We start from the raw sequence: 13629 nt of genomic DNA on the forward strand, positions 1-13629 counted from the left end.
ATTAATAGCCCAATTAATTCCTCCGACACAAGCGAAATGCTACGCCAACAGCACCGTAGATTTATGACTACTGGCGCACCAATGATCCGACGGCATTTTAAGAATTTCCAGCCTATTTTACAACGTATGGCGCACCACTCCGCACCAACGTGCGCCGGCTGGTCCGTTTTCACCGCGCCAGCAGGACCCCCGCGAGGATGTCCTTCGATTTGCATCCAAGACCCGTCTCCGTCAACGAAATAATACCGTTTTCCCTGCATAATACTCAGACCAAAGAAAATCTCTGGTCGCTCACACGAAACAAACAAGCGATATGTGTCATAAATTCATATTAAAACAAACAACCTCATGGTCGGCAACGGCACACAAAACGACCGCAGAGTAAAAAGCAAATGAAACACCGAGTGAAAAACGGAGGTTACACACGTCAATGACGATGACATTATAAGAATGGTCATATAACGAATGTAAGAGACACAGTATAAGGCGTCTCAAACGCAACATGGCGTCATTAATGGATTAAAGGAGCAAATCATGATTAAATATAGCAGATTGTCCCTTCTGTGCACACCATACGACTGCAAGACAATGAGATATAGGTCCGAAAAGCAGCCACCTTCCTACTGAGCGTGTCCACACCATTTTTTCTTACCGCGGCGGGGTGGGCAGTGCTGCAAACGCGCTATAGAAAAGCGACCCTCCCACTCCTACGCCCCCAAACACGGCTCTCCACCGCACACGTGCGCAGCCTTCTGCCACTCACATATCGACCACGCCAGCATGCAGAGGCACTCTTCCCAGCCGCAGACACCCTTGCGCGGCTCCGTAGTCGATGTTTCGCGAATCGCACCGGTCAGCGCGCGCCGCCAGGCTGCACGCAGTCGGCTCTGACCGGCCGCCCCAAAGTCCATCAGTCACAGACGGCTCGTCCCCACCTCACAGCACCACACGGTGGGAAGCTCGCAGGCAAGACGCGGCTCAGAAGCTCTACCATCGCCGACACACGGAAATACAACCTGCAGACGACAATGGTCGACAGCATCTAAACAAAGTCAACACGTTGGTCCACACGTAAAACACCCGTTTAGTCGGGTGTGCGCTTGGTAGAAAGAGAAACCCCTGTTCCATGACCTGTGTGCGGACTCCCAAGATTTGTACGAAAAATAAACTTAACCAAAAGTCCTTCGCAGAAGACAAACAAGTGTCGGCACACGGACGAGACTCACAAAATGACTAGCTCACCAAAATTCGTGTTTCCATAGCATCTACATAGCTTTCATCGCTCACGTCCGAAGCCGCCTAGTGCAGCACCGGGCAGACTGTCGGCCGCCTTCATCTTCACGGCTCGCCAGCCGCCCGCGCGACGCCCGCGAACGCGGTCATAACCTGCCTCCAACTGCCTCTATCGGCCGCGCCGTCAACCTCAGCCTGCCGAGCCTGCCGCTAGAGCGCGGTTTCGGCGCGCGCCCGCGGCGCCGCCTCCTCGCCCACCTGGAAGGCGACCACAGTGGCGTGGTCGAGCTTGCCGGGCACGACGGCGAGCTTCTCGCAGACGCGGCGGCGGCGGGCGCGCTGCTCGGCGCGGCTCAGCTCCAGACCGTCGCCGGCCGTGTATAGCTCCTGGTCCTCCAGCACGCGCCGCTTGGCCGTGGTCAGCCGGAACGCAAAATCGAGCAGCTGGCAGCAGAGGTGGCGCGCGTCGGTGACGCGACCCTCGCCCTCCAGCGCGCCGTTGCGCAGCAGGTCTTCCATGCGCAGCTGCGTCAGCTCGTGACGCTGGTAGGCGGTGACGATGGGCAGCACGGGCACGGCGGCCGGCGACGGCGGCGCTGGGCCGCCGGCAGCCACCTGCGGCCACGGCGAGAAGCCGTGTCAACATGTGTCGATCTCGCTGCCACTCATCGGCACGCCTCGCAACAAAACGAGGCCCATATCATTAAACATCCACGCACAGTGCTTCTTCACGGTTTGCGTCAGAAACATAAGACATCATAGGCAGCACGATGTGCAAACATACAAGTAAACCCATACAAATGATAGCAACCACTTGCTGAGGGCCGCGCCATTCGCACACCTCTAAATAAGCTTCCGTAATGGGCTTGAAGAAGCTACCGTAATAGGCTGAGTTACGCACAGACCGTCACACGAGTGCGCGATTACACGTCGCCAACTTCCCTGCGATAATTTCCCCTTTGAGCATCGCTTAGTCCACTTAACCACACCGGCCAGACTGACTCACCTGTTTGGCGTTACGCCCCCTCGGCACCGGCCTGAGCACCGTCTTGGTCAGCTGTTGCCGGGGCGCGCCGCCGCCCTGGCCGCGTGGCGCGCTCTTGCCCGGCTCGGTGCGTGGCGCCCTGCCGCCATCTGTCTGTGGAGTGCTGTTGCCGGCCGGCCGGGCGGCAGCGCTGGCCGGCCGGCCGGCCCGCGGGGCTGGACGCCCGGCCGGCGCCGACGCCGACACCCCCGCCTCCTCCTCTGCCTTCTTGGGCAACACGAACTTGCCGACCACCGGGTCGAAGTTGTCGCTGACGCCGTCGCTAGTGAGGAAGACGATGTCGCCCGGCTCCACCTGTCGGGGCAGGACGGGACAGAGTTGGCATCCGTCCGGACACACAAACACGCGCGGCCTGGGGTCTGGAGAGGTGAACGCTCGCTCACGATATCCCTGCCCGTCTGCGGATACGAACGCTTAATCTCGACACCCCTGTGCGTATTAACCTAAACTCACTCACGACACGTCTGTCACTCCGCACACACCAATGACAACCACTCTCTCTCCTGACAATCACCATCCGTCAACTGAGCCGTAGGAAGGGCGACCCTGTCCAGCTCCTGATCTGGCTCCAGGAGGGAGCGAGACAGCTCAGCTGCTACTGGAGAGGTCCAGTTTGTGGTGACCCTGACCTGGGTCATGGACAGCGTCAGGTTGTTCAGCTCCGGGTTCTGGCCGGCCACTGGTCCCAGCGCTCCCAGGGCATCTCGCATGTCACGCATGCTGTTGATGTCGTGCGAACCTGAAAACGGGCACGAGACGTGAGTCGCATACCGGTGGCCGGGACCCGGCGTGTCGGCATTGAATGGCAAACGGCACCACCAAAACAACGGTTCACCGCCTTGTAGCTATTTCGCGCACGACAAAAACTAGATATACCAGGAGGATTGGAGCTACGCAGTTCATGTTACCACAGCTACGACAGTTGCATCCGCCGAGATAAGGTGCTGCAGTTAGTATCGTCACTACAGCTTCACCACTTGACATCGGAGACCCACCAGCTTCAAAACATTTTCACATGCCAGTGCCCTCTGGCCGTCATGTTAGACCAAAAGTACGACACAAACAACAACCCCTCCCCCCCCCCCCCCGGGCAGTGACACCGTCCCGCACCCTACAGACCACGGCTGCCCAACGTTCCACCGACCTTTGGTGATCTCGCGCACGCCGTGTCGCTCGCTGAACACGTAGGCCAGGCTGTCGCCGACGTTGCAGACGCAGACGACGTACTTGTGCCGGGTGCGGCCGGCCGGCAGGAGGCAGGGCGCCACCACGGCCGCCGTCAGCGTGGTCAGCATGCCGCCCTGCTGCAGGATCAGACCGTGCGCCGCGTGGAACGACTGCAGCAGCGCCGCGAACACGTCCTGCCGACGACAGCTCAGGTCAGGCCGCGTGATAGCAGCGACTACTGCGGCGCATCGAACATGTCCTGCCGACGACGGCTAGGGTCAGGTCACGTGATAGCAGCGACTGCAGCAGCGCCGCGAACACGTCCTGCCGACGACAGCTCAGGTCAGGCCGCGTGATAGCAACGACTACAGCGGCGCGTCGAACATGTCCTGCCGACGACGGCTAGGGTCAGGTCACGTGATAGCAGCGACCACAGCAGCGCGCCGAACACGTTCTGCCGACGACAGCTCAGATCAGGTCACGTGACAGCGCGACCACAGCAGCACGCCGAACACGTCCTGCCGACGGCTGCGGCTCGGGTACCCTCACGCTCCAACAAGCCAAACTTTTTTCTAAGGCGACATGGACATGCCAGGTAAAGTGTCTTAACCCCATCTGACCAGCAGACACTCCGTCGAATAATAATGGTCGCATTAATAAGATCAATAATGCAATGACAAGGGCAAAATAATGAGCAGCGTGGATGTGGAAGCCGTCCATGCAGGAACACAGTGCTCCTTTTTTAATTGAAAAGGAGACGCGACATACCTTACCTTGTCACTTTTATCGAGGGCCAGCGACTGCATTAGCCATGTTAGCTCCAGCGCAGGGCCGTGACCGACCCGTGCCCCACCGTGCGAGCACTCGGGCCGTTACCAGTGCGGCATGGGACCTCGGCCCTTCACCTGATCTGCGCCGGGGCCCACATGTGTGGTGTGCAGCCCCGGCACTTGACCCGGGCGATGGGGCGGCTCACCCGGGTAGTGCGGGCGCTGGCGGCGGCGCCGAACAGCGCCCGGTTCAGGTAGTCGAGACAGCCGTGTACGGCGCAGCGGGCCGCCAGCCGCGCCTTCTCGCCCCAGTTGACGCCGTCGGCCAGCGCCAGCAGCGCGCTGTTGCTCCGACTCACCACGCCGAACGCGTCCGCGATCGGGCTACCTGTCAGCCGGCGGAGATGCGGTCAGGCTACCTGCCAGCCGGCGGGGGAGGCGGTCAGGCAGCCTGTCAGCCGGCGGGGAGGCGGTCAAGCTACCTGTCAGCCGGCGAGGAGGCGGTCAAGCTACCTGTCGGCCGACGGGGAGGCGGTCAGGTTACCTGCCAGCCGGCGGGGACGCGGTCAGGCTACCTGCCAGTCGGCGGGGAGGCAGTCAAGCTACCTGTCAGCCGGCGAGGAGACGGTCAGGCTACCTGCCAGCCGGCGGGGAGGCCGTCAAGCTACCTGTCAGCCGGTGGGGAGGTGGTCAGGCAGCCTGTCAGCCGGCGGTCAGCCCAGCACGCACCCCGCTCGGGCTCAGATCAGTACAAGAGTCACAGAATCCCCAAAGCGGCATACCGGGTCAAATGAGGTCCGATTCCGTCCTCTCAGCTTACAACGTTGTTGTTGCAGATCAAATACAGTAGGTGACATCGCGCTAAGCCACAGCAGACGCCGGATCTCCTGTATTATGGAATGCCGTGCCCTGTATTGTAGACGCCCAGGGGCCGCACGTGGTACCCGGAGGCGTTAACCACTCATGTACCACGTGAAAACCGGTCACGAGAAGACTGTACGGTACCAGCTGCAAATCGCTTGTCATAACCGGGCTCGTCACCCGCAAATGCGACGAAAATAAACAGACATAGTACCCCAGTCGTAGAGCGCTTGAATGACCACCGCAAGTTCGCACATTTGGAGTTTGGAGTATTGTATCACAGCTGACTCACAGCTGATATACACAGCTGATATATATATATATATATATATATATATATATATATATATATATATATATATATATATATATGAGCCTGCCAGGTCAGGGAGGTGATCAGGCTGCCTGCCAACACACACACACACACACACACACACACACACACACACACACACACACACACACACACACGCACGCACGCACGCACGCACGCACGCACGCACGCACGCACGCACGCACGCACGCACGCACACACACACACACACACACACACACACACACACACACACACGCACACGCACACGCACACGCACACGCACGCACGCACGCACGCACGCACGCACGCACGCACGCACGCACGCACGCACGCACGCACGCACGCAGACGAATGAGTCACGACCGGTGCAGTTTGAGCCAGCGCCGCCTGCTACCCCCATCCGCGGCAGGTCCGCCCGTCGGCAGGCACTCGTGTCACGTTACGTGAGCACGGCCGGTGACGTGGCAGCCATATGGCGAGCCAATTCAATAATGGGATCGTGGGGACGGACGGCCGGCGCAGTCCGCTGGCCGGCCCATTAACCCGAGTGGTTCTGAGCGCGCGGGCGCGCGCGTTGTATGAACATGCGGCAGCGACTTCGGCGCGACCAGCCGCGCCCATTGTGGCCCACCACAGCCGTACCTGCGTCTGCCCACTGGGCTCCCTATAAACGCATGGAAACGCCACGATCGTTAGTATGAACTGCATCGTTGTGGAAACCGGGACCTACGAGTTTTCTGAGGGATAAATTATACAAACCAGCAACAACAAGAAGTCGTAAAACACGAGCACAACCATTGGCGGCGCGCCGGCGACACCTCGCAGTACAAAGGTCGGAGCCTCAGCTGCTGGGAGGACACAGCAATTACGAAGAGTCCAAAACGAAAAGACAGAACTCGTCCGTAAAAGGCGTCATTTTTCCCCCCGAGACCTTAGCCTTGGCCCACTGCCGCCCCGCCCCAGCCGCGCGGCCGGTCCCTCACCTGCGTGTACGCCGGTCACCGGGTGACACTCGTACAGCGTCACCGAGCTGCCGAAGGCGCGGCCGTGCGGCCGGTTCCAGTTGACGGTGCCGGCTACCTCGTCCTGCTGGGTGCGCAGCAGACACTCGTCTGCCGACACGGACGCCGGTCAGCCGGGGCTGGCTCGGGACCGCTCGGCGATCAGCGCGGCTCTCCGCACGCCGACACGGCCAAACAGGGCGTCACAGGTCCGCTAACCCTCGCCAAGGCTGTGCAGGCTCGCTCGGCGCAGTGCTCAAAGCAAGTGCAACACAAGGACCCCTAAATCCGTAGTATATCACGAGCGCCATGTTGAATGGACACAGCCAACAGCAATGGCGAGCATTCACAGCAAATACTCCGGGCGCGCCATAACGCGTATCAACCGGCTGCATAGCAGTGACCAGAGTACCCATGCACGTTTAGAAGAATAAATACGGAAACGGCACTTTGCACCCGACCAACCACAACAGGTACTGTCCGTTACAAAGCTAATAAATGTGAAGGGGGTTGCTTAACTGTGCGACATAAGGCCGCCCGACTTGGGCTTAAGTGCAACTCAAGCGATTGCAATTACTTTCCAGTTCGTTTTGCGGACGCACTGAAACGGGTTCCTCACACGGGACCAGTGGAACGCGCTGACCAGTATCCCAACCACGAATTGGTGGCTGTTTGGGCATGCAACACAGAAATGTTCAGGTAACATCATGCCCATGTATACAATATCTCCCACACATACCAACAATATTGCCTTCACACGGATGCGCGGTAGTCGGATCTCCCACACGGATACACAGAACGTGCGCCTGGCATCTCAAGAAGACAACAATGGACGTCACGTAAACACGGCAGTGCACAGGCATTAGCAGGTGCTCATGCCTCTCGGAGATTAGCTGCTTTAAAAGGGCGAAACACTACGTGCAGTTTAGATAAACGGCCAGGCATCAGATCCAGCAGATAGGGAGAGGGTGAAATTGCATCACAGGTTGAGTTCAAGTGACGGATACTTTGCAATATTCAGCATGTTTAAGAAGCTGCTTTATAGGTCAACTCACAAAATCGAGGGTACAATCTTGGGAGGATATGTGGCGTAGCAGTCAGCACAGGACGTAGGGTGAACAAGATATGGGGGTGTAAAATAATACCCAATGTCCAGCAAAACCCATCGCTGGATCTGTTCCTTCCAAGGTCACTGACTGTATTTCACCCGAAAGAATACTACTCTAGGCTAGCGATAAGCTAAGAAATGTATTAGCTGCGCCACATCGAAAAGTACGCGTGTAAAGTTGTGATGAGTGAAGTACAGGTTTCTACGATGTCCCAAAATTGTGGTCCACAAAGCGACATGCAAACAGAAACGAACGGCAACTGCAGCCACCCGCAGCGACTGAGAAGACTGCAGTCATACTATGCAGCTAAGCTTCCAGCCTGCCGCGAAGTTCGCTCGCCGAACGAAGACACGCCCGGGCGCGCCGCCCAACAGAAGCCCGGTGCCAGAGCCGTGCGCGGCGAGAAGCGCGGTCCGAACGGCGTCACTGCCGGGGCCAGCGCGGCCAGGCGGCGGTGGTGTGCACGGCGTGCAGCGGCCGGTCCGGCGCGGCCCCGCTTACCAGCCCGCGTGTACCGATGGTAGGGCGGCAGGCGCTCCGAGCCACCGTCCGACTCCGAGCCCGAGTCGGCTCGCTCGGCTAAACGGCCGCGGTCCGGCGTCGAGCGCGCCGCCGATGACCTGCGGGAGCCGGCGGCGGGGGCGGGGGCCGGGGCGGGGGCGGGGGCGGGGGCGGGCGCGGGGACGGGGACGGGAGCAGGGACAGGGGAGGCAGCGGGGACGAGGACGTCCTGGGCGGCGGCGGGACGGTCGCTCGGGTTCGAGAGTTGTTCACTTCCCTGGAGGGACCGCTGGTCGGCGTCGCCCGCCGGAGCCGGGGGTGGCGCAGAGGCGGCCGTCGCCACCCGTGCAGAGTCGCCGCCGGCGTCTGACACGTCAGTCACCATGTCTAAGACGATGCCAGTCGGCTGACCCGTCTCCGAGCCCGGCTGCATCGGTTCCAGCTGTGATGCCGCCGACGCGTCGCGAGCGAGCGGTCCTTCTGCCCGACCGCCGGGCGACGATCCCCCGGTGTCGGGGGGTCGGCACACGTCAGACGCGACAGTGGAAACCGCGCCGCTGTCAGATGCGTCGCCGCCGTCAGCCAGCACCGCCGTCTCAGACTCCGGGTCGCTTGCGTTGCTGCAGGCGGCCGCCGGGCATGCCACGAGCGACGGACTCTGTGGCGCGTCCGACAAGACTCCGTTTCCGGCGACTGACCCATTAACCCCTGAGTTGGGTAACACGGCTGGGACACTGTCCGTCGGTGAGCACGGCTCCTCAGCTGGAAATGAAACGTGGGTGGCTAGCTCCGGCTCGTCGGTCGTCCAGTCGATCGCGTTCGTCGGGGTCTTGCAGTCGTCCGCGCGGCCCGGCGAGTCAGGGTCCTCCAGCCCATCCTCGTGCCACGCCGGACTGGCTGCCGCTCCTGACAACGGCCCGGCCCCGTCACCCGGGGCGTCCGCCGTCCCAGACGGCCCCGACCCGCCAGTGAGCGACGAAGCAGCGTCCGCGGCGGGCGACGCGCCGTTCTGCCGGCCGCCGTCGCCGGTGGGCGTGGCGGCGTCCAGCCCGTCGGCGGCCGGCAGCGAGTGAAGCGATGCGGCGGCGCGCACGCTCTGCGGCCCGGCGCCGCTCAGGTTCGGCAGCGAGTCGCTGTTGGTGCTGCACAGCGACGTCATCATGGTCTGCAGCAGCTCGTCCTCGTCGTCTAGCTGGTGGTCGCTGAAGCAACGGCGCGCCGGCAGCGTCTGCGACTTGCAGCGCTGCAGGTCGCCCAGACGGATGCGGTACCAGCAGGGGTCGGGCACGGGCGGCGAGCGCGGCACCCACGGCGGCAGCGTAAGGTTTCCGGCCAGCCGCTGGCGCGGGTAGTGCAGCCGCGCCAACCGCGCCGCCAAGCACGTACCGTCGGCCGGCGCCTCGTCGGCCGATGACTCGTCCGAGTCGATGTAGTTGATGCCGGGCTCGTGGGAGGTGACCGGCTGCGGCCGGTGCGCGACGGCCGTCAGGCCGCCGGCCGGGCCCGTGTAGGCGGCGAACACGGTCGGCTGCAGCGGCGCCAGCGGCAGGTCGGGCAGCTGCGCCGCCTCGCGGCCGTGCTCGATCGCCACCTCCGAACGTACCAGCTCCCTGAGCACGGCGGGACGCGCGGCGTGAGAGCGTGGAGTCGCATAGTAGGACAAGCGACGTCCAGAAGTCACCCAGCGGGACACGCCGCGTCAGGGCGCAGAGAGCGTCGCAAAGCGGGACACGTCAGGGCGCAGAGGGCGTCGCACAGCGGGACACGTCAGGGCGCAGAGAGCGTCGCACAGCGGGACACGTCAGGGCGCAGAGGGCGTCGCACAGTGGGACACGTCAGAGCGCAGAAAGCGTCGCACAGTGGGACACGTCAGGGCGCAGAGAGCGTCACACAGCGGGGCACGTCAGAGCGCAGAAAGCGTCGCACAGTGGGACACGTCAGGGCGCAGAGAGCGTCACACAGCGGGGCACGTCAGAGCGCAGAAAGCGTCGCACAGTGGGACACGTCAGGGCGCAGAGAGCGTCGCACAGCGGGGACACGTCGGGGCGCAGAGAGCGTCACACAGCGGGGCACGTCAGAGCGCAGAGAGCGTCGCACAGCGGGACACGTCAGTGCGCAGAGAGCGTCGCACAGCGGGACACGTCAGGGCGCAGAGAGCGTCGCACAGTGGGACACGTCAGAGCGCACAGAGGGTCGCACAGCGGGACACACGACGTCAGAGCACAGAGAGGGTCGCAGATATGGCCGGGCCTACATGGAGGTTTCATGGTGCATTAGATAACAAGGAGTAGCGTAAGAGGGCAGTCACAGCAACAACGTACCAGGCCGAGCCTGGTATGTTGTTGACCCCATTTGCACTATCACCAAGAGCAAAGTCACAAGTTATAAACATGTACCTTCTAACAACTAATACCTTCTAGCAGTATGAGACATCAATACATTTAAGCAATATGGAATGTGAATGGCTAAAGCATTGGGCAGTACTGCCACTTAATGTTCTTTCTCTGTGAAATGGGAGGAGTTTCATGAAGAGCATAACCAATTCTGACTCTGTGTGTGTGTGGGAGGTACGATACGCAATTCAAGCAGGGGTCCCACAAACTGATAGCACAACTTACTGGGAAAATGATACCATAAGTGGACTGTGATGATGACCTGTATGGTTACATACCATGGTTTCATGGATCAGCTACCACCAGACTTCACTGGCACTCCATGGATATAGAAGACTAAATATAAACACCTGCATGACATCTCAGGTGCAATGCAGAATGCCACATGGTGAAAGCCAGGACATGTTTGCAGTTAAGCTTACCAAAAAAGTATCTGTAATACAATAAGCACCTCACTGCACATAATCAACAAAACAAAATGTTAGTGTTGTTTGAAATGTAAGCTTATGGTACCAGGACAACTTGCAGAGGCGAGTAGAAAAATATTCATAATGCTAGGGGGCTCTCAATGTGGGGGTGTGGACATGCCCCAAATTGTTCATTTAGTGCCCAATTTTGTCATTCAGAATGTTCAAATGTTCCAAAATGGACCAAATGTTAAAAGACCCTGAATTGCTCCATTAGGAGCTTTGATGCCTTCACTTGCATTCAAAAGAGTTAGGGGATAGCTTCCCAGTCTTAAAATCTGTGCAATGTCAACAACAGGGTTGTAGCAGGGGAACCTTTAAAGTTAACAAAAAGAACAGAACACATTAAAATAAGATTTAATTCAAACACAGCAGAACCAGATAACATTCTTTACATGCAACACAGAAGTATATTATTGAGATAAAGTGCCAAATGGAACCATTGATATAGCTCATATTTTTTCAACTAGGTGGCCTGCTCCTTAAAAGAAATGAAATGCTTTCTGACAATTGTAGGAATGCAAACTAATGGGAAATCTTTCAAAGTGTGACTGTGAGCTGTACAATGCCAATGTATATTTTCATCAAGGATGTTAAAAAACCATGCCTATTATATCAGGCTGGGAAAGAGATGCCCAGCAAGATCCCTGTCATATGCTGTTCCTTTATTAATTGCATTTTGCTATATCTTGGCATGAAAGCTAGCAGTCCTGTGACCATACACAAGCCACTATCATTTTGGAGGAAGACTGTGGAGAAAAAGTGGGCTGAAGAACTATTTCCTACCATGAAATCCTTCCTTCCACCACCACAAGCCTGCCCAAATTTCTCATTCCCTTTTGCTTCTTTGTACATAACAATTTATAAAATGCTTCTTTAGATGCATGGCCTAAGTGGGCATTGTTGACAAGGAATACCAATCTCACAATGTTGATATTGAGCATTTAATGCTTGATTATTGGGAGCAATATCTACATGCATTGTGTGCTAAATAGGGTATGCCAGCATACAAACTTTTTAATTAATTACTGGACACAGAGTCACCAGACCTAGTTGTTTCCCTGTCTCAAAAAATTCATCCACTAACCTGGATGTTAACATGACATTGGTATGCTGAGCCTAGGGTATATGTAGTGAACTCAGCCCAGGAAAAATAACACTGAATGTTCAACTGCTTTTGGTTAAACACCTATTTAGAGGTATTCATAAGGCTTAAAATCCCCTCAGCAATACAACAATTTCTTCAAACATCCTCTAGGCTATTCATGAACTGAACTTGATCACCACCATGCACTGACATTGGTGGCCACCATATACCAAATGATGCAGCATGTCCAAACTAATAATGATTTGCTTATTAATTTGATGGCCTCATATACAACCCCTTTATCTTACATGTAATGAAATTCCCCTGCATCCTTAAGAGGACTATCAAAATTGCCAACACAAGCACCCATGCCTAAGGGAGACAGTATCTACAAACAGGCACAGGACATTATGCTAGCACAAGACCAGTCTGCAAAATGAAAAAAATAATCTGCTGTGCAGGATGTCTAAACAACATTGGTATTTTGAACTTTGTGCCTATGCACATTAAACTCAGACAAGGTCAAATTACACTGAATCTTCAAGTCATTCCAAAAGGTAATTATTTTTTTCCTGAAATTAATGCACACCACCATAATGAATTGAAGCAATACCCACACATTCACTAAAATGCACCAAACACAGAGCTCTCAGATTTACAGTGTACATGCTCAGCAATCATTTCAGTGGTGTGTGCTGATTGCACATCATTGAAATTGGATTGGAAATTGGATTAATCACTAATTAAAGTAAGAAGTATTTAACCAGCTTATGCACAACCTATCAAACCAGTGATGCTTTTCAATAATGATCATACAAAAACGATACCATCAGTAAGCTGGTAAACTGTACTTACCCATTAAGATACTTTGTAATAAAGCACCCATTAGTGCCACTATGTAGGTCAGCAACAGATTTTTCAGCAGCAGTGCATTGACTATTGCTGGATATCTGTCTCAAAAACCCAGTGAAACGCTTCTTCATATTTGATGGCATGGTGATATGATTTAGTTTTACATTCAATTAACTTTTGAGCCGTTTCGCGTTCAATAATAATTCGCAAGACAAAAGAGCATAGGTAATTAGTCCAAATTTATATCGTCAAATGACCAGCCGTCAGGAATGCACTGGATTTATGCGATGTGTTTTCAAGCTCACACGCAGCTCCGTCTTCTCCCATTACACCTCTGGCACATACCACCTCACATCAACACACAAAGATTGACATTCACGCCCACCCCACGGCACACCGCGGCAGCCTCGCAGCCCTTCACCAACAAACGCGGTGGACTGCGGCGCATAAGTCGTGACTGCGGTATATATGGCTTGTTGAAATATGGGAAGGTTTTCTGGTCGGCAGAAAAGTTTTATGCAACCTCTTTTTGCAAATGCAAAATGAGATAACCACGCGCAAATTCCGCGCAACGTCAACGGCATACCGTTAGTGCAGTGCTTTCCGGCACAAAATTAGTTCGGGCTGGATTTTACGATTCCTGCAGGCATACCAATGACTTGAATTTGTGGAAGTAGTGGGGCAATTGACTCGCAATTAATTGTACTGTGTCCAACGGCGTAGCCATGGGGATTGAGTTTCGAGGCAAGGCGTCCCCTTCTCTGGTGGTGGCGCGGGCACCCTAGGCCAAATACACCAGTGATCTTGAGAGTTTCAGACTACCACAG

The 13629-nt window shown here is 56.5% G+C and overlaps 1 protein-coding gene across 1 annotated transcript; it reads right to left on the reverse strand.

The window, feature by feature from the left end:
* Nucleotides 1–312: 312 nt before the first annotated feature.
* On the reverse strand, nucleotides 313–13218 carry LOC119107665 (PP2C-like domain-containing protein CG9801). The gene is made up of 8 exons (XM_037231181.1): nucleotides 12806–13218; nucleotides 9390–9613; nucleotides 6376–6504; nucleotides 4422–4603; nucleotides 3423–3639; nucleotides 2908–3017; nucleotides 2240–2572; nucleotides 313–1848 (listed from the first exon to the last, which is right to left on the reverse strand). The coding sequence occupies exons 1-8, from the start codon at nucleotides 12943–12945 to the stop codon at nucleotides 1444–1446; spliced, it is 1740 nt and encodes a 579-aa protein (XP_037087076.1). The 5' UTR covers nucleotides 12946–13218; the 3' UTR covers nucleotides 313–1443.
* Between the last annotated feature and the right edge of the window lie 411 nt (nucleotides 13219–13629).

Source organism: Pollicipes pollicipes, unplaced genomic scaffold (genome assembly GCF_011947565.3).
Source record: "Pollicipes pollicipes isolate AB1234 unplaced genomic scaffold, Ppol_2.1 Scaffold_6686;HRSCAF=7923_pilon_pilon_pilon, whole genome shotgun sequence".
Lineage (NCBI taxonomy): Eukaryota > Metazoa > Arthropoda > Thecostraca > Pollicipedomorpha > Pollicipedidae > Pollicipes > Pollicipes pollicipes.